Source organism: Gobio gobio (genome assembly GCF_949357685.1).
Source record: "Gobio gobio genome assembly, chromosome: 12".
NCBI lineage: Eukaryota > Metazoa > Chordata > Actinopteri > Cypriniformes > Gobionidae > Gobio > Gobio gobio.
This window is the reverse complement of record NC_137105.1, coordinates 9,714,653-9,740,723: the sequence shown is the minus strand read 5'-3', so window position 1 is coordinate 9,740,723 and position 26,071 is coordinate 9,714,653. Positions and strand designations below refer to the sequence as shown.

The following is a 26,071-nucleotide window of genomic DNA, read 5'->3' as shown; positions in this document are numbered from 1 at the left end:
ATGCCCTGTCCTTCCTGGCTTTTGGCTGCAGCAGTCTTGTGTTTTCACAGCCCATATGTAGATGGCCGCTGCTTGGATTTGATAGACTGCATGGGCTTTAAATCTAATGAGCAAAAATTGGTAAGATGCGTCATTTAAAGACATTAATAACATGACTTTAAAGATAGACACTCACTGTTTGGGCAGTTTTTGAAACTTATGCTCACCAAGGCTGCTTTGATTGAAAATACAGTAAAACTGTAACATTGTGAAATAACTGTTTTTATTTGAATATATTTTAGAATGGAATTTATTCCTGTGATGTAAAATTTTCAGCATCATTACTCGAGTCTTCAGGGTCACATGATCCTTCAGAAATCATTCTGATTTGCTGCTTAAGAAACATTTCTGATTATTTTCAGTGTTGAAATCAGTACATTTTTAAAGGAATTTTTGATGAATACAAGTTGTTTTCTTTTGATGAATAGAAAGATTTTTTGTTCACAGTGGTGAACCGGCGGCAGGGTCAAGGCTCATTGATGCACGTGGGAAGCGAAGGCTGACCCGTGTGATGAATAGAAAGACTTTTTCAGCAAAGATGCATTAAATTGATCACAGTGACAGCGAAGACATTTCAAAATTTTATATTAAAATACACAATTAGTATGTTTTGTATTCATTTTCAGCCATATAAAGCGTCAAAAGTGGTAAAAATTTACATCTGATATGGGTTTCAGAATTAGGCGTGGCAAAATGGCTCGATAGCGCCACCTACAAAATTTAAATTAGGCGCCGTTTACACTACATTTCATGTATGAGTATGAAATTCGGTACACACATTTAACAGCCCAATACCTACAAAAAAAATCTGAAAACCCAACAGGAAGTGAGATATTTAGAATTTTAGACGTTGTACTTTAAAGGGGTGGTTCCGTGGTTTTTTTCTAGGGTTGGTTGTGTTTATGGGTATAACATGTCTTAATACTTCTTTTTTTACTAGTTTATTTTTCTTATATTTTACCTTTATTCCACACCACTGTCTCCCCTGTCCTTTGAACGGCTCGTTTGCTTCCTGCTTCTATGAAGCCCATCATTCCGAAAAACGCAATGGTCTTAGATTGGTCAGATGGCCAAATGTAGTTTGTAGTTCTGCAACAGCTCTCTCGCTTTCGTAATGACTGTGGCGTGGCCTCGCCCACTTTGTTGCGTGTTCGCGGGGGCAGTGTTTATGTTAATAACAAGGGTTTATGATGTCACCAACCCGGGAAGAAGCTTGTTGTAGTCCAAACCGGCCGTTTTTGTAGGCAATAAAGTGCCATAACTTTAAAAGACAAAATCTCTGTTTGCATTGAACTTTCAGCGCTGTAACTTTGCAGATACTGTTTATGCTCAAGCAGCAACATTACACACTAACTATAGTTAAAAAAGTGAAATCGCATGCAACCACCCCTTTAACGAACTCCTCCTAGAGATTTAATCTGATCAAAATCTAATCTAAAGGCCTTAGCGATGTTTATTTGCGAAAATCTTGACAAACTTCACATGTTTGATAAGAGTCCTGACCAGAAAGGCCTGGTTTTACATTGTGATTAACTCGTCATTGAGATTTAACCAGAACAACATCATATTTGGTCAGTCTAACCTTAAGGCCTTGGTGATGTTAAATTGTGAAGATCTTGAGTTTTCCCTGAAGGGCTTGTCCATGGCGGCCTGACAAAGTCAGGCATACAATGTCCGACCTGCCCCAAACATCACGTTTGATAAGAGTCCTGGCCTGAAGACATCTACATATGAGTTTCAGAATTAGGCATGGCAAAATGGCTCGTTTGAATGATTACATTTTTTATATTTATTTATTTTTTCAATTTTTCAGTCATTTTCTTGTGTCAATTTCACAAAACAAAGAATAAATTATCATAAAATAAATTATATTATATGCATATTTGCATAAAGAAAACCATGAACTTTAGGGTAATGAGACATACTTTATTTTTTTATATTCTAATATTTTCTTTCCAAAATATTCTTAACTAGTTTTATGACATTCACCCAATTATATGAGTTCATACAAGATGATTTTAAATAAACTATTTGAATGCACATAAACTATAATCTGTTAAACTTTGTACTATAAATGCTAACAAAAGCGTTTCCATCTCCACTACTCTGTCCTGACTGTGCAGCAGTGTATCAGGCAGTGCAGATCTGCGCAAGAATCCTCCAATTACGGAAAAGTGTCTTCATCTGAACAGCTGAACCGTGAAGAAGAGGTCGAGGAAGAGAATTTCAGTTTGGGCTTGCTCTTATCTGCTCTGTCTCCTGACTCTATCGAGCTTCAAGGTCCCACTGGAGAAATCCCCCACAATGACGAGAGGAGGTCTTACTCCATGGAGCACTTCCGCTGGGGCAAACCCATGGGCCGCAAGCGTCGACCCATCAAAGTCTTTACTAGCGGCCCTCTGGAGGAGGAGCTGGTGGAACCAGAGGAGTTGGCGGAAAGCGTCCGGGTGGAGCGAGGGCAGGGTGGCACGCTCCATGTTCAAAACAGGAACAATGTAAAGAACAACGGGAAGTATCGCATGACCCATTTCCGCTGGAACGCACCACCTGACAAACGATATGGAGGATCCATGAGGGCCTTTGCAGATCAATCCAACAAGCCACTGCTCACACTCATAAGAAACATCATTGTTAAAGACGGACAGCCGTTCAGAGATTAAGGGAGGAGAGAAGAACGGACAGAATATTTGGCGTCAAAACATTTAAATGTGTCCCTTAACCTACCTTGATTAAATAAATAAAAAAGCTTCCTCTGAACCAAAATTACAGGGCATGAAAGGTTAGCGTCCTGTGGAAAAAATAAAGAAAAACTGACTAGCCGAATCACTTAGTTATTTAAGTCAGGGTATTTCACATGAATATGAAAGCTCATTACTTGACATTTACAGGTCATTTAGACAGCACTGTACTGATCATCTCTGAGATTTAAAAAGAAAGGATATTCAGAAATGCTAGTTATCTGTCTGACTTAGTTTTACTGTAATATACTGTACATTAACAACATTAAAATTAATTTGCAATGTTGCCAGCTGTGAATGTTTCTTTGGTTAATATCCTTGGAGCTCCAGTTTATTTGTGTTTCACATAGCTTCAGCGTTCATTAGTGCTCATATCTGGAAATTATATATATATATATATATATATATATATATATATATATATATATATATATATATATATATATATATATATATATATATATATATATATATATATATAGATATATCAATTCTGAAGATGAGCGAATGTCTGGTAGGTTTGGAACGATATGAGGGTGAGTAATTAATGACAGAATTTTAATTTTTGAGAGAACTAACCCTTTAAAGTTTGCAAAGAAGTATTTCCTGCTAAAGCAAGGTGGTATTTGACAGGTAAGCATAGACTGGTGAGAGTGCCCAGTGCATTGTGGGTGTTGAAATTTTCCTACAGTTGTGGTCAGAATTATTGGCCCCCTTAGTATATATGAACAAAGATGACAGTAAAAGATCAAAAGGATTAACAATGCAGATTTATTTTTACAAAGACAGTTCACATAATCTAACCTTTCATTGAAGTAAAAGAATTGAAAATGTGGGGAAAATCTTTTTATGAAATAAATGTTTTCTACAAAAGACGGACATAATTATTAGCACCTTTTTATTCAATACTTTTTCAACCTCCTTTTGCCAAGAGGACAGCTCTGAGTCGTCTCCTGTAATGCCTATAACCTTATGCTTCAATAATCTTACAGCCACTTTCTATTGTGAAGCTGCACATCAGAACTATATATTATTGGGTTTTACTAATTGTGATGGATGAATTTGGCCTTTGTGTAGGTTTCCTCATATTTATCTTCCTGTGGAACAAGAAGTCATAGCTGAACAATTTCATGTTCCTAGTCACCCAGGTGTGCTAAAAAAAATATATTTTTTTCATTAATAGGAATATACTTCAGAGATATTTTACTCATAAAAAATTCTAGTGGTGCCAATAATTGTGTCCAACATTATTTCATAATGTGATTTCAATGAGAGGTTCGATTTTTGCGAATTTTTGGAATAAAAGATCAAAAGGATAAACAATGCAGATTTATTTTTACACCCATCTTTGATTATATTTACCAAGGGGGCTAATAATTCTGACTTCAGCTGTACCTATTTGGCAAAAGGGAAGACAACAGCCTTTTTTCTTTTGTTTTCTCTAGTCAGGTAAGTTTCCAAAGTTGCAGCACCCCTAACTTCAGATGTTAAAAACAGCCTAAAATAACTATATATCAGTCAGTTTGAAATAACTTTTTGAGTTTATTTTGAGTTTCATGGAAAACATTTCAAATGTGCACACTGCATTCTATCGAAAATGTTTTATTGTCTATTTGCAGTTTAACCACAAACAAATCATTGGCAAAACTTTCATTCATTAGAAAAAGAAACAGACATTGTGACTGATATTTCATCAATGATACACTCTCCAATCCAAGACTCCAGTTACACCAGAAATGACACTTAAATTGCAGAGACATTATAATAAATGACTAAATTTGACATGTCACAGCCCAGAAATTAACATTCTCACAGACAGAAATGTATGTGAGATGTATTTACAGAACTACTGAGCGTTTACAGTGATATAATTGGGGCAAGAGCTACACTTCAGACTCGTTTCAAGGGAATACTCATATAGCAAATACATACTCATACACTAAGTGGTCTACTTCTGGGGTAAAAACACTACTGACTACAGGAATCATAGCTTTTACTTTTTATCTACTGCTCTGTCTTTGTAATATAAGTGAATAATGAATTAATGGCAAAAATGATTTAATCGGTTTTGATACTTGGCCTCATGTTATCTGCTCTTAAAAACATAAAAAGTAACACTTACACTTGATGACGTAAATAACAGCATGCTGAGAGAATCCTCTAGAAAAAGCACAGCACTTCAGTTTATGGCACTATAAAAATCCACAGCCATACAAAAAAATAGTCCTTACACATAATGGGACTAAAATATGCAGACAGCACATAAATGTCTGCTAGCTGAACATGAACAATTCGAAAGACAAAGAGGAAAATGGAAGCTTCCACACCTACAGGTTTAAAGTTTTTCATCAAATGATAAAAATATAGAATTTATTATACAGCCTCTAAAATACTTGCTTGTTATTGGTGATAAAATCCTGTTGTTCTAAACTGTGAATCTGACCACAGCATGTTTTTCGTATCATTCCATGTGCTCGCTTTTTGACCAACACTAGTTTAGCTCAATGCCAACTGTTACCAAACAAATTTTTGATAGGTGGCTAGAAGAAAGAAAAACATTTCTTGGAAGAACTGGTAAGAAACACAGAGCTGGATGAGAGAGAACTTAAAATAGAGGAAGACTTGTTACATTGTAGACAAACATGTTAGCTAACTAGTCCATAAAAACACATCTTGGATTTCAGATTAAAAATAATATATTAATATCCTAATATTGTTGCATTGTCTTGTTGCTAGTCTGTTTTCTATGTTATAAAGGACTTTTTTCCCTTAGCACATCTACAAGCTAATACTCAAAATGAATATTTCATATCATATATGTATTTATTTGGTAATTAGCAGCAAGTAATAAGCAGGATAATATACAGTCAGACAGTCACAATAGCTAAATAAACCCCGGCTGTATATTATCCTTAAAATACTCAGATCAGCACTGAAACACCGAAATAACGGTCATGTCTCACCATGATCTGGCGTATTTGCAAAGCTTTATGTGATTCAAAAGACACAAAGCTTGACCAGGAGTTTGATGTATGGCAATGCTGCCGCTCCTGTTTTTCCTTCATTTGCCTCTGAGCCCTGGAGCTAACAGTCAATCGCAAAAACAGATCTATGAGTCTTGCAAACTCTTAAAATGAAGGTGTCACATACTGACTTCATACTGAGGAAATACACTCTCTCATTCAGACAATGACCTAACCAGGACTAAACCAGAACATTCGAAAACTAATAAACAGCTATTTACATATATTCATAGATCTTCTACGCAACTTTATATACACAGTAAAAATTATGCTTATGTTTACAAAAGAAAAATAATTTGAAAAAATTCTCCGACGCCACAAGACTGTGCAGAAGCACTCCAAAATAAGCACAACACAGCAGGTTTCAGATGCTAAGCAAATGAGTCCGGTTAGATAAATAGAAAAAAGTGTTAATTAAATAGTTCCTTGAGCACCGGAGCTCAACACCACTTAGTAACAACTGTGTTTAACACACAAGACGTCACCTCCAGTGATCAGAAGTCCAGATATCTACACAGACTGCAGAACACTGTGTGATAAACATAAGCTACCAATCTTTAAAGAAAACAATAAAAAGTTAATTCACTACATTTTCAATCTACTAGGAAACAAAATTAGCACCAACAAGTAAAAATCATTTGAGAGATGTTTTGTGCAATGAATGAGCTTCACCGATACTAATAGCATTTCAACTCTTGGAACATAAAACATTTTTTTTTTTTTTTTTGTCACCATTTATCATGAGATGACATTTCCCCTTTTTTCTATGAAACTCTACTTTAAAAGGCATGTGAACAACATGTGGTCACAATTTATTCTACAATAATAATAAAAAAATGTATAAGAAAACAAAGCCTATGATTTTTTTTGCATCATGACATTTTTATTACAATTAAAAAATATTTCCCTCAAAGTCACAATATTCTAATAATGAGTTTTTTTGTAATTGAAATCAGCACTGCAATATGCATAATCAAAGACAGTATAAGAATTATGTGCTTAATTGTCATAAAAATAATGTCATAATGCAAAATAAATCTTAAAGGTCCTAAAATAAATTTTCTTTATTTGAAATATAATTTATTATTTCTTAGGGGTGAAATATAACCTGGAGATGTTCTTAGGTTTTGAGCCGCAGTTGAATTGGAATTTTGCTGCAATACTTGCCCAAATACATATCTATGTGAGCTGATTTTATTATGGAGGAGCAGAATAATCAAGAATAAGCGGGACATATTTGTACATAGGGAAAACTCAGTGTAACTGAACCCAAATGTTAAAAATTCTTCCAACAGTTACTGTCTACAGAAAGAGCATAGGTGGGGGAATACAGCAATGAGGTTTAAGATGGAGGAGGGGGTGACTTCGTAGTTTTCCTGCATTAAAAACTTCAAAATATAATTTAATAGTTAAAACCCTCCAGCTCTCTGCACCTCTGGCTGCTACTGAAGGTTCCTGAATCCTGAGTTGAGCTGCACTAGTAAACGCACAAGTCCGGGAACTTCATCTCATAAACGGGGACAGAGCGACTCTGGGTTTGGCCGTAACTTGATGTGATGGTTCCAGATGGACTGGGAGGAGGCCTGTAAGCAAGAAAGAGTGAAAAGATAAGACGATTTATCACGGCAAACATCTTTACCAGAGGCGGCTGATGTTTGAAATGAGCCGTGCTGCAGCCTACCTGATTGTGATTTCAAAGATTTGATTAAGTTTACTCTGCAGCATTGAAGCCTGGGAGGAAACAGAAGAAAAAGTATTAGTCCTAAATTACAATATTGAGCTGATCAGTGTGAGAGAAGACAACAGTGGAATACATTTTCATGAAATAAAGGGAAAAGCACTACGAGTTAACTCACTCTGGCACCACAGTGGGCAGCTATTTCCTCGAAGGGGGCCTTCTGGAACTTCTCAACCACCTGTCTCCTGCGTTCCTTCTCCTGTTCCTCCACGCCTACGCTGTCCACTGGAGAATACACACAAACACACTTAACAAAGTTAACAAAGCAATAATGATACAAACGATTACATCATGCAAGTTCTGGAAATGTCTGCAGAGACAATTTAGAGAAAGTTCAATTCTCATTAAAACAACCCACCGATGGCGTTTTTCAGTGTTTCAAACGTGATTTCTTCAGCTGGTGTTCTCTGTAGGAAAAGAAAACGTACATCAGAATTATACTGTCCCTGGAAGTCAGCCATATCTGATAAAACCTTCTATTTGAGTTATTTAATTTTAAAATGAAATATGCATTAGAATGATAAATATTTAATAAAAATATATATTAGTATATACACTGTCCGGCCAAAAAAAGGTTGCGGTTTGGATTTAGATTGGCAAATGCTTAAGCGTCTATGATTGGATCATTATTGCAGTGATTATTATGTTTCTAGCATGTTATATGTTTGGTTTGGTTCTTCTAACCCTAATTGATGGAGCGTGTAGCTTTTCATTTCTTAAACAACCATGTAGGAAGACACATCATGGTCATATTCCAGGATGACAAGATTCATCAGGCTCACATTGTGAAAGAATGGTTGGGAGGGAGCATGAAGAATCATTTTCACACATGAATTGGCAGACCTTAAATTCATTGAAAGTCGTTGGGATGTGCTGGAGAAGACATTTTACAGATTGACTCTTGTAAATACAAGATCTTGACCAACAATTGATGCACACCCTTGATGGAAATAAATGTTGTGATGTTATTTCCATCAAGAGGTGTATCAACGTTTGGTCAAGATCTGTTAGAAACACAATAATCACTGCAATAATGATTCAATCATCAACTCTTAAGCATTTGAAATTATTTTTCAAACAGAGACAGGTTTTTTTGGACAGGTAGTGTATATTTATATATGTAATATTTGTATATTTAGATTATTGTATTTAATTGTGATAAATTCAGGAACAAGGTACAAATATATAAAATGTATATATATATGTTGGAACAGAAAGGGGCCATCCCCAAACTGTTCCCACAAAGTTGAGAGCATGAAATTGTCCAAAATGTCTTGGTATGCTGAAGCATTAAGAGTTCCTTTCACTGGAACTAAGGAGCCAAGCCCAACACAATAGAAAAAACAATAGAAATCTTTTGTATGTCTTCTTAAATGTAACTAGGTAAACACGTGTTGGCTTGATTTGCTATATCTGTAAATGCCAAATTTCTAAAAATGTCCTCACAATAAAAAAAAAGTCACCAGTAAAAGAATTAATAAATTCATAAATGTGCCTGAAATGTCCTCATTAAAATTTAAACGAGCCAAATGTATCTGTAAGGGTTGAATGCTTTCATTTACCTCTTCTTTCTCTGGACTGTTTCTGGACTCTACCTCCACCTGGAGAGATATTGTTTCTCCAACACTCTTTCTCTTTGCAAGCCGGTCCTCATCTAAGGGAAGATGGTGGAATTAATCAACTGTTTACTCAATCAATATCTGTCATTCGGCTAATAAGCAGAAACAACTTTAGACTAGGGCTAATCAGTTAATCTACAATGCAAATGCCTTGTTTGCTTTGGTTATAGCCTGAGTAGCTGCTTATCTACTAGGGGTGTAACGATAACCTCATGTCACGATTCGATACATATCAGGATACTGAACTCACCATACAGTATTATTGCGATACTCCAAGACATATGGTAAAAAGGTTAACAAAAACTGTTCTGTTGATTAAAATGCTAAATTTGGTATTACTTTGGGGATGGAAATGAATAGGCTTGGACTTGGTGCTGGTAACCCTCTGTATGTTGTTGTTAGGATGACAAAAAGGTTTAAAAGTTACATTTTAGTCTGGTTTGCCTCAGTGGTCTAACAGCGCTCGTCAATGTCAAAATGATTGCCAATCAAATCAAAGTAGGCGGGGTTTACATTCTCTTTTGTCTTCACACACAGACGAGTGCATCAATCTATTGGTGAAATCACAAAACAAATTGCACACAAACGTGTCCCTCATTGATGAACATCTTTGAAGAAAAAAAACACTATATGAGAGCGGATTAGAACCCGGAACCTTTGGCACGGTTTACAAACATTTTACCACCAGATCACTAGGGAATTCGAATGTCATCAGCAGATCTATGTATTTATTCACTAATGCGAAGAATCTCGGGACTAATAATATATTTGACGCAAATTGATGCAAATATTGTTTGCAAATAGTCCCAAAAGGATTATAACTAGAATTAAACCTAGAATTTCGTTCACTGTTCTGTTTCTTTATGCTTTATAAAAATTAAAAAAATTGCAGTGCATGTAGAGTGTGCCATGTGATATGTTTCTGAGTGAAAAAGAATATTCAGCGGGAAACAATGAAGAGCAGGTTATTCATTGGGATTTGATTGGTGCACAATGCTAATTTGTGCACAATAAGACATTTATAAAAGTGGCACAAAAGGCTCCTTTATGCACCTGTAAACTGTGGGACATAAGATGTAGCTAGTCGTTCAGTGTTGTAGCCACTTCCTCCAAGAACCTCAGTGATCTTGGCCTGTTGGAACAACACCTCTCCTTCCAGCTTCTCCAGTGTCTTCGGAATCCTGGGAAATCAGCGGAGGACAAGGAAATCATAACTTATACATTTATAATTATAAATAATGAAATACATTTCTTTCTATTTATTTTACCAAAATACAATAATATTGTAAAAGATTTTTACAATTTAAAATAACTTCCTATTTAAATATTTTAAAAATTCATTCTAATATGCTGATTTGCTGTTCAAGAAACCTTTTTTTTTAATCAATGTTGAAAACAATTGTGCTGCTTAATATTAATTAGTGGAAACTGTAATACATACATTTATTTATTTAAAATAGAAATCTTTTATAAATGTCTTTACTGTCACCTTTGATTCATTAAATGCGTCCTCACTGAATAATATAGAACATAACATAAAACATTAAACAGTTTGTCTTACTTTGGGTTTTCAATGAAGACATCCTCAGGTAACAGGTAAGGAATTTCTTTTTGTCTCATTTCAATCACCTGCAAAAAGGTTGATATATTTTATTAATATAAAATTGTTATGCAATACATACAGCTGATAAAAACAAACTGTTTGTGACTTCAGAGCTGGCGGTTGTGCTCAGCATCTATATATGGCACTGACCTCATGAACGTGCTGGCAGAACGCTGGAACGGTGGTGAGCTGACTGATGAGATTGAGGTAAGCAGAGGACAGGGCATGAACAGCACAGCGGTTATACACCGGTAACTCCTCCTCAATGCTCAGAGCCAAGTCCTGGACATAAGTAACACAGGATGATAAGAAACACTAAAACCAAAGTCTTTATGAATTCCTTGTTAAATCATGTAGGTCATAACAAAACAAAAAACTACATTTTGAACATTCAAAAACTCACATAAAAAGACGATGATAATGTTGAATGTTGAATTTCTAATTTAAAAACTTCAGTTTGAGTCTCAAATAAATAAAAAAATGACCTAGCCTCGAAATAAAAAGCCATAAGATATGTCAGAGATATTTCTGTAAAAGAGCTGACAAAGATGAATAGTTTAGTTTTGTTTCTTGTGCATGTTTTGTTTTTATGTGTGGCTTGATGGACTCTCAAGTAAACTTTAGTAGGGTAATGGAGACCATTGCAAATATAGTTTATCTGTGTTCCCATTTGTGCCATCAGCACAAGAAAAGAACAAATACTGAATTTCCATTACTTTCCAAAAGATGAAAAAAAAGTATGGCAGCCAGAACAGTGAGAGATGACACATTTACAAGGTAACGCAAATTCACGCCCGTACAGTAGGGGAACAACAGGAACACACCTTACAGATGTGTAACAACTCAAAACGATTTCACCCTGAAATCTCAATAATTTGACACATATTTAAGATTGAAGAGGGGTAACGGATTTCAGTAATTTCTAATGCCAGATTTTGTGACCCTGCTGTATATCTATGAAATTTTCAGTGTGAACACACTACTCGCGCTATTAGTACAACAAAACGACATCAAATAGTGCACAAGTATGCAAATTGGGACACACAGAGAGTGGGGTAAAGGATTTTGGTAACCTATAATGCTGCCTAGTTGGATTGTTAAAATTAGACAAATACTTTAGACTGAGATTTGAGACTGTAAATTTTGAATGCATACATCTTCTAAATTGTCAGTAGGAGCTAACATATTCATAGCACAAAATTTGGTAGCTTTAGGAGTGTAAACACACCTGTAGAGCCAGCGCCACACGGATAAGGTCCACCACCACCTCTTCATTGGCCAGCTCCATGCTGATGAGGGCCAGGAGTGAGTAAAGCTTCTCAAAGTGAGGCTGCACGCTGCTCTCTTCCTTACTGCACAAGTAGATGTGTCTGTACAGATGCTGTGCATGCTAAAAACAAAGATATCAAAACACAGTCACACAACATCAGCCCTTCGGACATTCTCTGATGCAGACCCAAGAGAAGCACTGACTAAAGATCATAATGACAACAGGAAGGTGAGTGATGGATAGAGGGATGCTGTACCTTCTTCATGAAGAGGTTGTCTTGACGTGAGCACTTGTCCACTTTGAGTTTAAGCACAGAGATATCAGAGATGATACTGCATGGGGACAAAGTGACACATTGAAAACCAGAGAAAAACTAGTAAAGACACAGTAAAACAAAAAATTCAGATACTGTTGATGAAAGTTTGTCAAATCACCTGAATGAAAAACCAGTTAATGCATTTAACTGTTATGTGACTTTTTTTTTTTTATTGAAACGGATTATTCAGTGGGAAGGGGCTTGATTTTATCCAATAGGTTGTCAATGGACAGGGAAAAGTGCAAGTTATTATTGTTTAATTTACCCTTTGTTACACACATTTTATTTTATGAATTACAATTATATGCACTGATGAACTGTGCTCTGTGCACAATAAATAGGACATTTATTATATACAAAAAGGGTCAAATTAGATTTCATGCTCTCTTAAAGTGTAAGCAGATTGAAGATGACCACTAGAGTCCCCTGATTCTTCAGAATTACTACCATTCAAAAGATTGGGGTCAGTAAGATTTTTTTTATTTTTATAAATTACTTTTATTCAGCAAGGATGCATTAAAGTGATCAAAAGTGATGGTAAAGATATTTATAATGTAGTAATAGATTTATTTTTCTATGCTGTTATTTTAAACTTTCTATTTATCAAAGAATACTGATTAAAATAAATATTGTAATATGTATACACAATATATAAGTAATATATATATATATATATATATATATATATATATATATATATATATATATATATATATATATATATATATATATATATATATATATATATATATATATATATATATATATATATATATACACACACAATATATAATGTATATTGTATATACTGTAATGATGCTGCAAATTCAGCTTCGCTATCACAGGAATAAATTGCATTTTAAAATTCAAAATGCATGAATTTTATTCAAATAGAAAACAGTTATTTAAACTGTAATAATAATAATAATAATAATTCACAGTATTACTGGTTTTACTGTATTTTTGATCAGATAAATGCAGCCTTGGTGAGCATAAGAGACTTCTTGTAAAAACATACAGTAGTGTGTAAACCATGATAAGAACACCTAGACTTAAATCTAATAAATACACTAACCTGATGGTGGAGAACTTGGGGAGGTTGTCATGGCGATCGATGAGGCTGACCAGAATTTCCAGCACCAGCAGCCGAATTTCTGCATCTTCTAGCAGAGCAAATGACAGCAATGGGTCCAGAAAGGAGTTGGGCAGAGCTGTCAACATGTTGGTCGTCTTAAAACCACATGTGACCTGAACAGTGGAAAAAAAATAAAGAGAGAAATGTTATCTTTACAGCATGAAATCTTTGCTTTGCTGTCATTGTCTTTCACGAGCCATCAAGCTGGTAGACTTTACCTCTCTCAAGGACTTCAACAGCATGACTTGGATCATTCGGTTGCCTTCAGCCCTGCAGTACAGACACAAGAAATTAAGTTCAACTCAGAAAATGTGGAAAGTAAAGACATTTAAGTTTTAAAAGAAAACAGTGATTCTGTTTGAGTTGGTTGTTTTTAGAGATTTGATTTGCAAAGACTTAAAAACAAAACCAAAAAACTATTACCACAAATTTACCGCAATGGTATGAAAAAAAAGTTATATATATATATGCATATACATGCTTTTATCTACCACAATAAGTTTAATTATATTAATTTGTGGGACTTTCTTAGTAAAAAAAAGTATGTAGTAGCTGCAGTGCTCACCCTGAGCCTGTAGAGGGTAGTGTGAGATGCATGCCTGGAATGGGGATCTTTCCCATGATGAAGAGCATCACTTCAGAGCGCTGATACGTGGGTAATGTGTTTGCAAATGAGCCTGATTTCAAAAGACACAGATCATTGTAATGAAAAATAAAGAAACTTAAAGACGACAGTAAAATGTCTGTCATATTATGTTCACAAACACACCGATAGTCCTGATGACGGCTTCCTGTAGCTGTCTCTCTTCGTGCTCCTTAATGATCTTGGTGCCGATGTTTGTGCAGTCGTAGGATCCTGTGAGTTCATAGTCCACACTGAGCCTCAGATGCCGGAGTAGTGTGTTGAACACCTCCAGCACTGTGGGGCCTAAAATAAGCAACACACACACATTAATAATATATGCAGCCACTTTTTTTAACATGAGCCATCTGCAGCTGTGCAGACTAATCATCAGTACAACTGGAAATTGGTGTCAAATTTTTGAACAAATTGCTGTTTTTAACCCACTCTTTTTAATAATCAAAACAATATGCAAAGTTATTATAAGTTTCAGGGCGGTAAGAACATAGTTTTCAAACAGCAAAAATATTAAATATAACTCCGTAGTGCTATCAAAAATTTCTAATTATTCTGTTTGGTGATGGTAGTGATGCAAAGGTATAATTTTTAATATAATAAAACATAAAATTATATTATATAGGCTACACATACATACATACATATACATATACACATATATATATATATATATATATATATATATATATATATATATATATATATATATATATATATATATATATATATATATATATATATATATATATATATATATATATATATATATATATATATAAAAGTATTTTTGTACCTGCATCAGCAAATGATTTGCAGAAATGTTAAGCAAATGAGTAAGTCTGCTTGTTACTTGTTTATTTACCTACTTGTTTATTTACTCGTTTATTTAATAATTTACTTAATTGTATTATCACGGGACATTACATGCACAAAATGAGAATCCTGAAGCATAAATATTAAAATATTTTGGCATAAATATTAACCAATATATATTGGTTAATATTTATGCACCCCCCCCCCCCGCGCATACACATATACACACAATTATAAATCATAATTTTACTTAACCTTAAAGTGTAATTTCCACTACAATTAATATAATAGAATTAATATCATATCTACTGAAAATAAATTATACATAAATGTTCACCTTTTTTCTTGTATGTATTATTTTTTATTAACTTTATTAAAGTTTAAATTACTGTCTCATATATATAAATACCTGAGTGATTAAGCAAATTAATCAAATGGTTTTTTTTTTACCAGATCATTTAAATCTCCAAAATGACATGATTCACAAAAATAAATCGGATGAAATGAATCAGTGTTACTGTAGAGCTGCAGGTGGCGCCGCCCCCGTAGGTCAGCAGCAGTGCTGCCAGAAGAAGTGTGAGAGGGCTTTCGCACGGGACATTATGTGTGAGCGCTTACTTGACGACAGAGAGGAGAGTCGGGCTATAAAATTTATATTATTGGCTGAAATCTAGATTGGGTCAGATGCAATGTCACACTTCTGTTCTCCCAGAAGAGCAGCTTAACGTCTGGGGGAAAGTGACCCAGATACTGAGCATAGGCATGAAATATGTGATATGTGTTATAGCTTGTACATAAAGATTTTATAAGACACCATTCTGTTCCTGTGCAATGAGCTTTATACTGGCTACACTACTTAATGTTTAGTATAATTATGATCGTGATTCACATTAACTGGCGTTGTAAATCCAAACCCACCAACAGAGCCACTGGAAGCAATGGCAGCCGCCTCCAGAAGGACCTCCACTATCCCAGCACGCACTGTTGCTGAGCTCTTACTGTTGGCATCTAAATGCCCCAAGAGCTGCTGGATGACAAGATGAGAATGCTGAGACTGGAGGGATGGAAAGAGACAGAGAAGAGAGATTTAAATGACCAAGTTAAAAATCTATATTAAACATGTATAAATGTAATGTATAGAAGTATATATAATTTGAAAAGAATAATCTTTGCATCACTAATAATCATTACTATCATAATCATAATAATCATAACAAAACTGCAAAAATAACATTAATATAAAGTAAAACTATATAAAACTAGTCACATTGAGTGTGTGATGCCAATTTTTGTTATTTCTTGATTCTCTTATCTCTTATTCCCAAGATTAAAATTTATTATTTTTACTTAACCTTAAAAGTGTAATTTCTGTTCCACTACAATTAATAATATAATATAATATAATATAATGTACATAAATGTTCACCTTTTTTCTTATATGTATTGTTTGTTATTATTAAAGTTTAGATTCTTGTCTCATTTAAAAACAGGACTGAACTCACCTGAATGGAGTACATGATGATCTTAAAGCAGCGCACTGCAAATGTTTTGCCTTCCCACAGACAGTGATTATCAAGATGCCTGCGGTGAGAGAACCGAGAGAGCTTGAGCTAGAGAAATGAAGCCAAGAGCGACTGAAAAATGAGATTCACTCCACCCGCAGTGAGATTAATTATGAATTTATAAATACTCCAGAACTGAGATGAGCTTTAAATATTCTTGAGTTACTATTAATCAATATGCCAACAATAAGAGACTAGGATTATAAAGCAAATGTACTAAATCTTGGCAGAAAAAAGTACTAATGGCAGAAAATGACAGTTCTGCAGTAGCACTCTATAGAGTGGTGCAGGTATGACATCACTTTGTAGGCCAAAGCGCTGAAGGAAGTTTGCATTTTAGCACTTCCGGTTCCATCGTCCCAAAGTCAATCGTTTTTTTGAATGGGGTTTTGGTTAAATGGCTGAAATAAGGTTTGAGGTGAACACAAGCTCAAGACACGTTTTATTCTACGACACAAAATACATCAGTATCACCCCACTTTTTGAAGCTGTAATGTGTCTTGAAAAGGGCGGTTGCTAACAAGTGGCTAAATGTGACTAAAGAGGCTGTCTGGGAAATTAAACGTCATCACGCTGAACAGGTAAACTCAGTCCGCTTTTACAGCCTCACTAGGCTTATAATTGTGCTCTTATAAACGATTCTAACTCAAACATTCTGGGAAAATGTTTTGAGATAAAAATTGAAAGAGTTGTCGGAAGCTTAGTGATGGTGACGTTGAATTTGTGGGACTGTGGTGTAGTTCATTTTAGTGTTGTCAAAAGTTCCGCCTGCGATACCAAGTCGGTACTGAAATTTTAAAAATGTGACGCTTTGAGTGCTATTGAGCTGGAATCATAAACACCTCTGATTGGCCATTGTGCTCATCGGATGTGTCTGTGATTTGCTACAATGATCAATGCACGGGAGCGTTTGAAAACACACGGATGTGTTTGAAAGTGTTTTGAAAGCGGGAGCAGGAGCATCTGAATGCACAAGTAGGTGTCGACCAGCGGACCGGTAGGCTGATAAGAGGGCTGCATTCAAATGCTCCAGTGTGTATCTGTGCAAGCGCTCTGTGAAAAGCATAATTGATGTATATTTACAACATGTTTTGGTGCTGGTCATTGTAGCCAATCACAGACATATTTGATGAGCGTGTGAGCACAATGGCCAGTCAGAGGTGTTTATGATTCTGCTCAACAGCGCTCAAAGCGTCACATTTTTTAAATTTCAGTACCGACTAGGTATGGCGGTTGGTACTTTTGACAACACTAGTTCATTTACATCCTACATTTACATCCTTCAGTTCATCCTACATTTAGCTTTTTACTTCCGCCGACTGCATTCAGGCTTCAAAATTCATAAAAGTTGTGTTCATCTGTGATAATTATCTTGATGGACAAAACGTGCAAGTATCATAAACTTTTGTTGATCAGAGCTTGTTTTTTGTGATGATCCAAAAGCCTATGGGAAAATCCTATTGGGTTTTTATCAAGGGAACCAGTGCGATGCTAACTGCCGGTTGGCCTCCAAAGTGACGTCAAACCTGCACCACTATATGGAAGCCATGTAATAAAACAATAAAAAGGTAACTTCGAGTTTATCTATCACAATTTTGACTTTCTCACAATCTCACAATTAAATAAAAATTAAAAGTTAAAATCGATACTCTGTCTTTTCCCCTCAGAATTGCGGGTTTATATTCCCTAATTCTGACCTGTTCCCCCTTAGAATTGTGATATCAACTCGCAATTGCAAAAAAAAGTCATAATTGTGAGATAGGCCAAAAAGTGTTCTGTTTAAAGGTTACCTATATATAAAACGTTAGAGGTTTAATCATTTCATGCTGTAACTGTAAAGATATTATGCCCCTTTGAACTACACATTACGTAGATCTATTGTTAACATTAAACCAATGCTTTAATAGCAGACTAATCACCGCGGGTTTCATCAGTCCAGTCTGTGGCTTGCAACCATAAAAGCCTGCGTTTAGCTTCACAGAGCGTCTTCAATGACTTCTGTAAATATGAAAACCATCTTTTTTGCATTCCGTTTCTGACATCCAAAGGCACAACAAGACATTTTTTCTCTTATTCTGTGGATTTTGCCCATTTTTCTCCACTTGTTACCACTGTTTTTCTGCCACCACAAATGCACACGCAGCTGCAAATGACATAACTGTGACGTCTGCTCACAAATGGTCTATACCAGCATAAATTTAAAAAGTGATATTCACATCCTTTTGTAACCTAATCTGACAGCCGTGATATGTGGCAGATCTCTTACATAAGCACAGGGGTGACTGCGTTCTTGATGTTGCCATAGGCAGCACGGCCCAACAGTTCCCGAAAGCAGCGCTCTGTCAGCTCGGCTGGGTTTTCTTTCTCCTTCTCACTGGCCTGCAGCGGGGAGAGAGAGCGACTGCAGAGGAAACAGAAAGAGAGGGAGGCTTTTAGTTTTCAGCTCTTCTCAAATGAGAATTCAAAAAGAGCTTGGGTTCTTGTTAGTCAAGGATTTTTGCATTAAAATCCTCATCATTTAGACATTTCTCTGACTGTTAAAATTAATTGTCTGGTTTTGATACTGTAATTTTAAGGCTTGCATAAAATGACCTGATTATTATTGGCTAATCTCCACTTGATCCAAACCTATTTAAGATTCATATGTTTTATTAACATACATAATTTGCTTCTGAAGTAGATCTCAAGTAAATTCCTGAAGTAAAATATTAAGTATGCTGTTTTTTTTCCAATTCAAAATATTAAGAAAATGTGTTTTCTTTTCTTAAGAATCCTAACAAATCTGAAATTAAAAATACAATATAATAATATAGCACACAATTGTAAATTGTAACATTAGAACTACATAAAATATTTTAGTTTAATATTTGATAGATGTTTAAATGTTGAAATTACTATTGAAATGTTTTAATAAAACCATTGCCAAGTAACATAAAAAGCAAGACAGTCCAGTAAAATATGCTACAGCACAGCAGCTTTAGAGTTATATCAAGTAGATGGAGTTATATACTGTACATGAGTTATATCAAGTAGATGGAGTTACATAATGTACATGAGTTATATCAAGTCGTTATACATATTTTTCTTCCCAAGAAAATGTATCTTAAGTATTTTCTGATGTGTATTTAAGAGAAAATGCTTTTTGTGTAATTTACCCTGAAAGTCTGACAATACGTCACATATAAAGGAATACTTCCTATGTGAGCTTCACTGTGTGTGACAGAACAGGAGCAGAGGGTCTCACAGGGTTCGTCTCATCATTAATTAATCACACCGTTCCTCTGCCCTCACACACCCTGCTGTCAGTCAGCCTGCTGCTCTGCTCACGGTAACTCTGTTATATAACCGTATGACGACTGTCTAAATCTGCAGAAGCCTTCTCACTTCTTGCCACACATCCAGAAGGATGCTGGACTGTTTAGTTTACAAGAAACAAACACACTGTGTTTTGGTCCACTGCTGTGGCTGCAGTAAACCAGCCTTGCTGTTCTGCCCATCTGAAATGTGCACATCTGACAGGATGAGTTAATTATCAGCTGCCCTTTACATCAAACGGAAATTAGCACATACCAAAACAGCAGAAAGGGGCAATTAAAGTCTCCTCCTGCGGTGTAATTATGGCTGCGTGGGGGCACATCAACAGTGACTGGTCTTTGTTGATTATAATAGCAACGATTCAGTTAGACGTCTCGCAACGCGCCACTCACATTTTGTGCGGTGTAGCTGTAGGTCAGTTATGGTTTCAAACGCCACAACTTTACGTATCAATAGAACATTTAAATGATGTGCGAAAATCAACTGTACCCCCTAACCCTAATTCAAGTTATAATAAATGCTGTTCTTTTGAATATCCTATTCATCAAAGAATCTTTAAGAAAGTATCATATTAAGCAACACAACTGTTTTCAACATTGGAAACTAAAGATGATCACACGATCACTGCAGTTATGCTGACATAATTACGAACTCAGGCCTAGCTTGTTCCTAGCTTCTTCTCCTTTTTTTCGTTTCTCTCCAACCAACCACTTGGCTCAGAGTCAGCAGGGACAATCCGGTCCCATAGGATTATATGTCAAATTTAACAGGTGGTCTTTTTAGATGCCTTGTAGGCATCTGACTGTAGGTGCAAAATGCAGCTTCTCACCCACACAAAATGGCAGTTTGCATGAAATGGTCCTAGAAATGGAAGGGGCTTAATGGCTGAACCTATCCGGAAAATAGGTGATTACTGTATAAGACATTTAAGATCTTTTTTTTTAATACAGATTTGATATGAACCCAGTGTGTCATTTGTGTTTTTCTAGTTTGTTTTGCAGGACGGAGTTTGGGTGAGTGACGTCATTATGAGGAGTTACACCTGTGTTGGAGCTGATGCCGGCAATTTAAGCAGTTCCCTTTAGTTGTGACGGCACTCCCCTCCTTATGCCGTTTTTGTTCCGTTTTCCGTTGTTTGTTTTGTTTAGTCTTTTCCTATTTTATTCTTTGTCTCCTTCTTTGTCACAGCTTGCGAGCCAACTGTGACAGATTATATTGGTGAATTTCCAATTGTATGATATTTAATTAGTAAATGTAAATAATGCGGCTCAATGGAGTATTAAGCTTTGAGAGCTGCCAAGTGTCCCATAAGGAAGACAAGTTTACGTCCCATAGGAGTCAATCATAAGCCAGCTGAAGCCCAACACTATCACCTCTCTGTGCCTTCACCAGGCTGCAGATTGAAGAGCAGCGAGGGAACAATCTTGTCCATGTGCTGAGGGTCCCAGATGTTCGCCTGCAACTCATCATTTACGGTCTTCCTCACTACTCCCTGCAGACCTTTAATGCCAGCCATTCGGATTCTGAGATGAGGAAGTACTCAGTTAGTTGGGACAAACGTGTGAATCCACCTTCATTTTCATAATAAGTAATTTTCTGTGGATGTGCAAGACTTCTGATTTACTAGAAGAATAACAAAGTGCAGTAAAAGGTGAAAATATTTGTGATAAAAAACAGTATGTTCATGAGTGTGATAATAAATTAAATGAATATGATAATAAATACCAATTTGCAATATAAAGCAGCATAACAGACTGTTTTGTATAGGTAAAATAACTGGAAGCACATGACCCCGGACATTCAACTTATTGATGGTAATGCTCTTATGTTAAAAATAAGGTGGATAGTATGTACAGTATACAGTGTATATTCTATTTAATGTTCTATCTATCTATCTAGATTGAATGCACAGAATCAAACATGTGCATGCGTGTTCGCTCACTTGGTGCGGATGTCAGGGTCCTCATAGCTGGAATGGCACATCTCGCTAAACCGTGACACGAAGAAATCATAACTGCGATGATACGAGGGAGTGTCCTCCTCGATGTTAGCAAACTTCACAAACTGGAAAACGAGAGCAATTCAATAAAAATTAATTAATTAATTACATAACTAGGCAAACCAAAGTCAAATCAGGTTAAAAACCCATTTCCTTGAAAAGACTGCAAATGCTGCTATACCCAGGGCAAGCTAGTGGGTGATTATGAGACAGTATATCAAAGATTAAATGTTAATGCGATATTCAGTCGACCTCCTCATCATTACTGGACAATAAATGTTTTTCTGACACCTACAACCAAGAATAATACATATCAGTAAATGTATTAAATGAATAACACTATTACATTATTTTAAGGTAAGGACAGGGTCATTAGTTAATGGACATTCAAATACTTAGATGTTGTTAAATGTTAATGTTATTAAACCATTTATCATATATTATATTCACATACAATTTTACAGATTCACATATTTGCATTTCATATTTGAATGTACACAGTATTACTGTATCAGGGCTCAAAATGGTCACATTTTGGGACCTTTTTTCCTGCTGGTGCGACTAAATTTTGTTAGAGGTCAACTGGTGCAACCACCACGCTGCCCAACTGATAAGAGCTGCAATTTCTGTTACATATGAGAAACATTGAGCGGCAAACGAAATGAAAGTGTAACTGAACCGCGCTACTAGTTTGAGCAGCGCAAGCTCATACACGGGCCGATCTCGATCACGCGACACTGTTACTATGCAGCGCTGGGAGATCCAGTGATAAAGCGTTTGAATGCACCACAGAATTAATAACTAGTGGGAAGCGTTCGGTGCAGAATTATTTGTTATAAACCATAGATATCAGATCAAACAGAGCTGACGTGGAGACCAGGAGAAACATTGTGCCATTAACAAAGTTCAGGGGTTTCAGTCCACAAATCATAAATATTCATCATGGATTTAATGTAGTAACACCACATGGTATTGTGGCAGAAATATATATATATATTTATATATATATATATTCAAGAACTTTTCAAGGGCTTCACACTTTTTCCAGCATGTCAAAGCTCTAAATATTATCCAATTTTAATGTTATTTATTTTTAATGTGATGATTTGTAAAACTAAAAATTTTAAGTTGTAGGAAAATTAACACTTTGTGGCAAACAAGCACTTTAAAAAAAAGGGGAAAAAAAGAAAAGAGACATGAAATTACCACTATAACCAGTAGTTGGCTGCAAAGGAGCACTTATTGACTTATCAACCATTTCCACTCCCCTAATACATGGAAAAAAAAGTCACAAATTCTCATGAAAAACAAAAACTTGTCTTCGAATTGTGACTGAATTTCACAGAAAACAAGTAAAGAGTGCTCCTTTTATTATCACTGAAGCTGTCGGTCAGTTCAGGGTGATAATATAGAAGAACAATGGTACATCTAATAAGAGTAGAATATTTAAATTTACCCTATAAAATTAGGTTTTTGCACATTTACTGTCGTTAATAAGTTAATTTTATCTGCATATCAATTCAAGCTCAGTGCTTCACTGTTCAATATCCAATTAAAAAACATGTAATATTACTCATAATTGCACAAAAGTAATTTTATAAAATTGTATTAAATATAATTTATTTTCCTTCAGCACCACCAAATCAGGTGCTGGTGCCACCTTCTGTAGAACTTAGTGATGCTGGTGCCACTGCTCTCAAATGTTAGTCTGGAGCCCTGTGTAAGTTTCAAATTAAAAGGGAAACCCAATCTCTTATCATTTGACAAGTTTTAGTTTTTTTATAGATTTAGCTATTTTGAGTCAAGATCACTGAGGTCATGAATAAAACAAAAAATGCCTTATTATAGAAATGGTAGAAAACTGATGGATGAGACCGTGTCACATAGATGATTTAATGACTCATTTTAAACTAGCGCTTGCATATTAAATCTGTAGTTAATGAATAATTGCATAAACTCTAGACTTCATTTCCTTCTATTATTATGTGATGTGGCCTTTGCGGAACCCAATGACCCTTCAGAGAACAGATGTGGGTGCAGTTCTGACTAACGCATCTCTGACCTAAAACATTTCCAGGTAAATAAGGTCATTGTGAAACGCCACTGAGAATTAAATCAGTTTAAAAAAAGGCTTTTATATATTTTTATATCTGCAGTGTGCAGTAGCTAAGGTGGTTCTGGGTGATACAGAATACAATAAAATGGGTTAGTCACACTGAGTTTAAGCACTGCATTTAATATATTACATATGTGGGTGTATGTTCAACGCCATAGATTACTCATTTTGATCTATAATTGTGTCTGATTTTATTTCTATTTCTTTATTGCATTTAGATGGATGCACTGCACTGTGCGTGTGTTTGTGGCTCATCTGTAATGTTTATCAGTAAACATATACATATATGTATGGCATCCTACAGAACAATAAAAAGGGACATATTACACACATTTAGATTTTCTTTACTTTCCCAGTCATTTGTAAAACACACTTTATGAAAATTGCACTCATGAAGAGCAAGTGACTGAAGTTCAGTGCAGTACCCTTTGTGTCAGTGAACTACGATACAATAGTGTGTACGTACTGAGTTTGTTCCCAGGATTTGCAGGTTGGGCTTGTCAGCCTCCAAGAGTTTTCGCACCATCTTCAGGAAACTCTCCACAAACAGGTTGATACTCTGACAGTGGCAGGCCATTAACAGCTGGTCGAGGGCTTCCATAGCAATACACACATACCTGAAGAGACAAACACACACTGAATACCGGCAGGAGGAACAGGAGAAGGAGAAAGAAAAAGAGTCGTATTACAAAATACAAGATGGGATGTCTCAGATGAGGCTTATGAATTTCAGTACCCATAACGGTGTCTAGCTACATCACGGGACAGTCTCTCAGACAGATACGCCCCAATCCGATCCAACTTCTCTGGAGCTGACAGGGCATAAAAAGTCAGCTTCTCCATGTTAGCCTTTACCAACCCATCCTACAGACACAAACACACAAAGAAAGCATTAATAACCACAGCAGACCTGGAATAAGGTAAATATCCAGTTATGTTTCAATATTTGATCTTGTTCAGTAGACTGCATAGAAAAATCTTTGTTTTTAATGATAGAGTAAAAAGTAATGTTGTAAAATATTATTACAATTTAAAAAAAATAGTTTTTGATTTGAATAGATTTTAAAAATGTAATATATTCCTGAGACGGCATTTAGCGGCATTATTTATCAGTCTTTTTAAAAATTAAAAAAGGGAAAATGAGCATGCAAATAAACATTCAATGTAGACTTAATATATTCAAAATAGGAAAAAAAAAATCGCTAATATCAGCCAGTAATTAATATGATGGCAATATATTGCGCATCCCTACATGGGAAAAAATATTTGCATTCAAAATAGTGCAGACAGAACGCAAAAACATACTTTAACAGGGCGAAAGACACATATTCAAATGAATACATAAATAATTGCACAAACCTATCATAAAAGAAGACTTACAGATTCTGCTCACAGCAGGTGGCCACAGTAATTGTCTAGAAATGAAGACAGTGGATTTGCAACAAAAGGGGTGCTTTGATGGCTGTAGTGCTTAGAAGGGGATGAATTCTCTAAAATTGTTTTAGTGAGTTGACAGACTTTTGGAAGTTGGAAGTTGTCAGCTCTCTTAACTCGCCTACCCATTTGTTCCCCCTTCTCATTTGCATCGCTGCTAAAAAAAAAAATGAAATATTGAAGCTAAAACTTTGTAGATAACCTTGTAAATTACCTTAATGACTAGTTGAGTCTTGGATAATTAGGCAACCACTTAATAATCCAAACTTTGTTGATAACCTTGTAAATGACCTTACTTACCATTTGAGTCTTGGATAATTAGGCAACCACTTAATAATCCCTAGCATATGGAGATATGGAAATACTTAATCTATTTTCTTCATCTATACTTCATCTATTATTTTCATCTATTATACAAAAAACACTCACATATGCGAGTCACTCTGGGCGATTAAATAATATCTATCACTAGCCTTTGGCTAATAAATTCAAATATATTACTCATCAGTGTGTGTGTTAGATGCTAAGAATAAGTTAAGCATAAATATTTTTTTACTCGCTGAACATTCTGAATGAGTGCTTGAGAGTTTCGCTCTTTCGATTTCAAATCAGCTCATCTGACGTACTGTAAACTCTAGTGTGAAGAACTCCGTCGCTTTGCTGAGCGCGTTTCTCACACACACATGCACGAGAGAGAGACAGAGAGAGAGA

At 35.5% G+C, this 26,071-nt stretch overlaps 2 protein-coding genes across 6 annotated transcripts in view; one reads left to right on the top strand and one right to left on the bottom strand.

Moving 5' to 3' along the window:
• On the top strand, positions 1-2,699 carry pomcb (proopiomelanocortin b; the record flags this gene model as incomplete). Its single annotated transcript, XM_079832184.1, has 2 exons — positions 1-120; positions 2,163-2,699. The coding sequence occupies 2 exons, from the start codon at positions 1-3 to the stop codon at positions 2,697-2,699; spliced, it is 657 nt and encodes a 218-aa protein (XP_079688310.1).
• Positions 2,700-4,302: 1,603 nt separating this feature from the next.
• The window catches only part of efr3bb (EFR3 homolog Bb), a 50,620-nt gene continuing 28,851 nt past the window's right edge, over positions 4,303-26,071 (bottom strand). For all 5 annotated transcript variants that reach the window (XM_079832084.1, XM_079832083.1, XM_079832085.1 and 2 more), the window contains 21 exons: positions 24,663-24,790; positions 24,393-24,543; positions 21,754-21,875; positions 21,185-21,334; positions 18,763-18,897; positions 16,437-16,515; positions 15,853-15,988; positions 14,251-14,409; positions 14,047-14,158; positions 13,700-13,751; positions 13,422-13,594; positions 12,287-12,362; positions 11,989-12,150; positions 10,911-11,042; positions 10,719-10,786; positions 10,211-10,338; positions 9,101-9,192; positions 7,897-7,945; positions 7,657-7,763; positions 7,482-7,531; positions 4,303-7,383 (listed from right to left, as the gene is read on the bottom strand). In XM_079832084.1, coding sequence (XP_079688210.1) covers positions 7,278-7,383; positions 7,482-7,531; positions 7,657-7,763; positions 7,897-7,945; positions 9,101-9,192; positions 10,211-10,338; positions 10,719-10,786; positions 10,911-11,042; positions 11,989-12,150; positions 12,287-12,362; positions 13,422-13,594; positions 13,700-13,751; positions 14,047-14,158; positions 14,251-14,409; positions 15,853-15,988; positions 16,437-16,515; positions 18,763-18,897; positions 21,185-21,334; positions 21,754-21,875; positions 24,393-24,543; positions 24,663-24,790 — 2,367 coding nt within the window. In that variant the 3' untranslated portion in view covers positions 4,303-7,277. The remainder of the gene's footprint in view (positions 7,384-7,481; positions 7,532-7,656; positions 7,764-7,896; positions 7,946-9,100; positions 9,193-10,210; positions 10,339-10,718; positions 10,787-10,910; positions 11,043-11,988; positions 12,151-12,286; positions 12,363-13,421; positions 13,595-13,699; positions 13,752-14,046; positions 14,159-14,250; positions 14,410-15,852; positions 15,989-16,436; positions 16,516-18,762; positions 18,898-21,184; positions 21,335-21,753; positions 21,876-24,392; positions 24,544-24,662; positions 24,791-26,071) is intronic.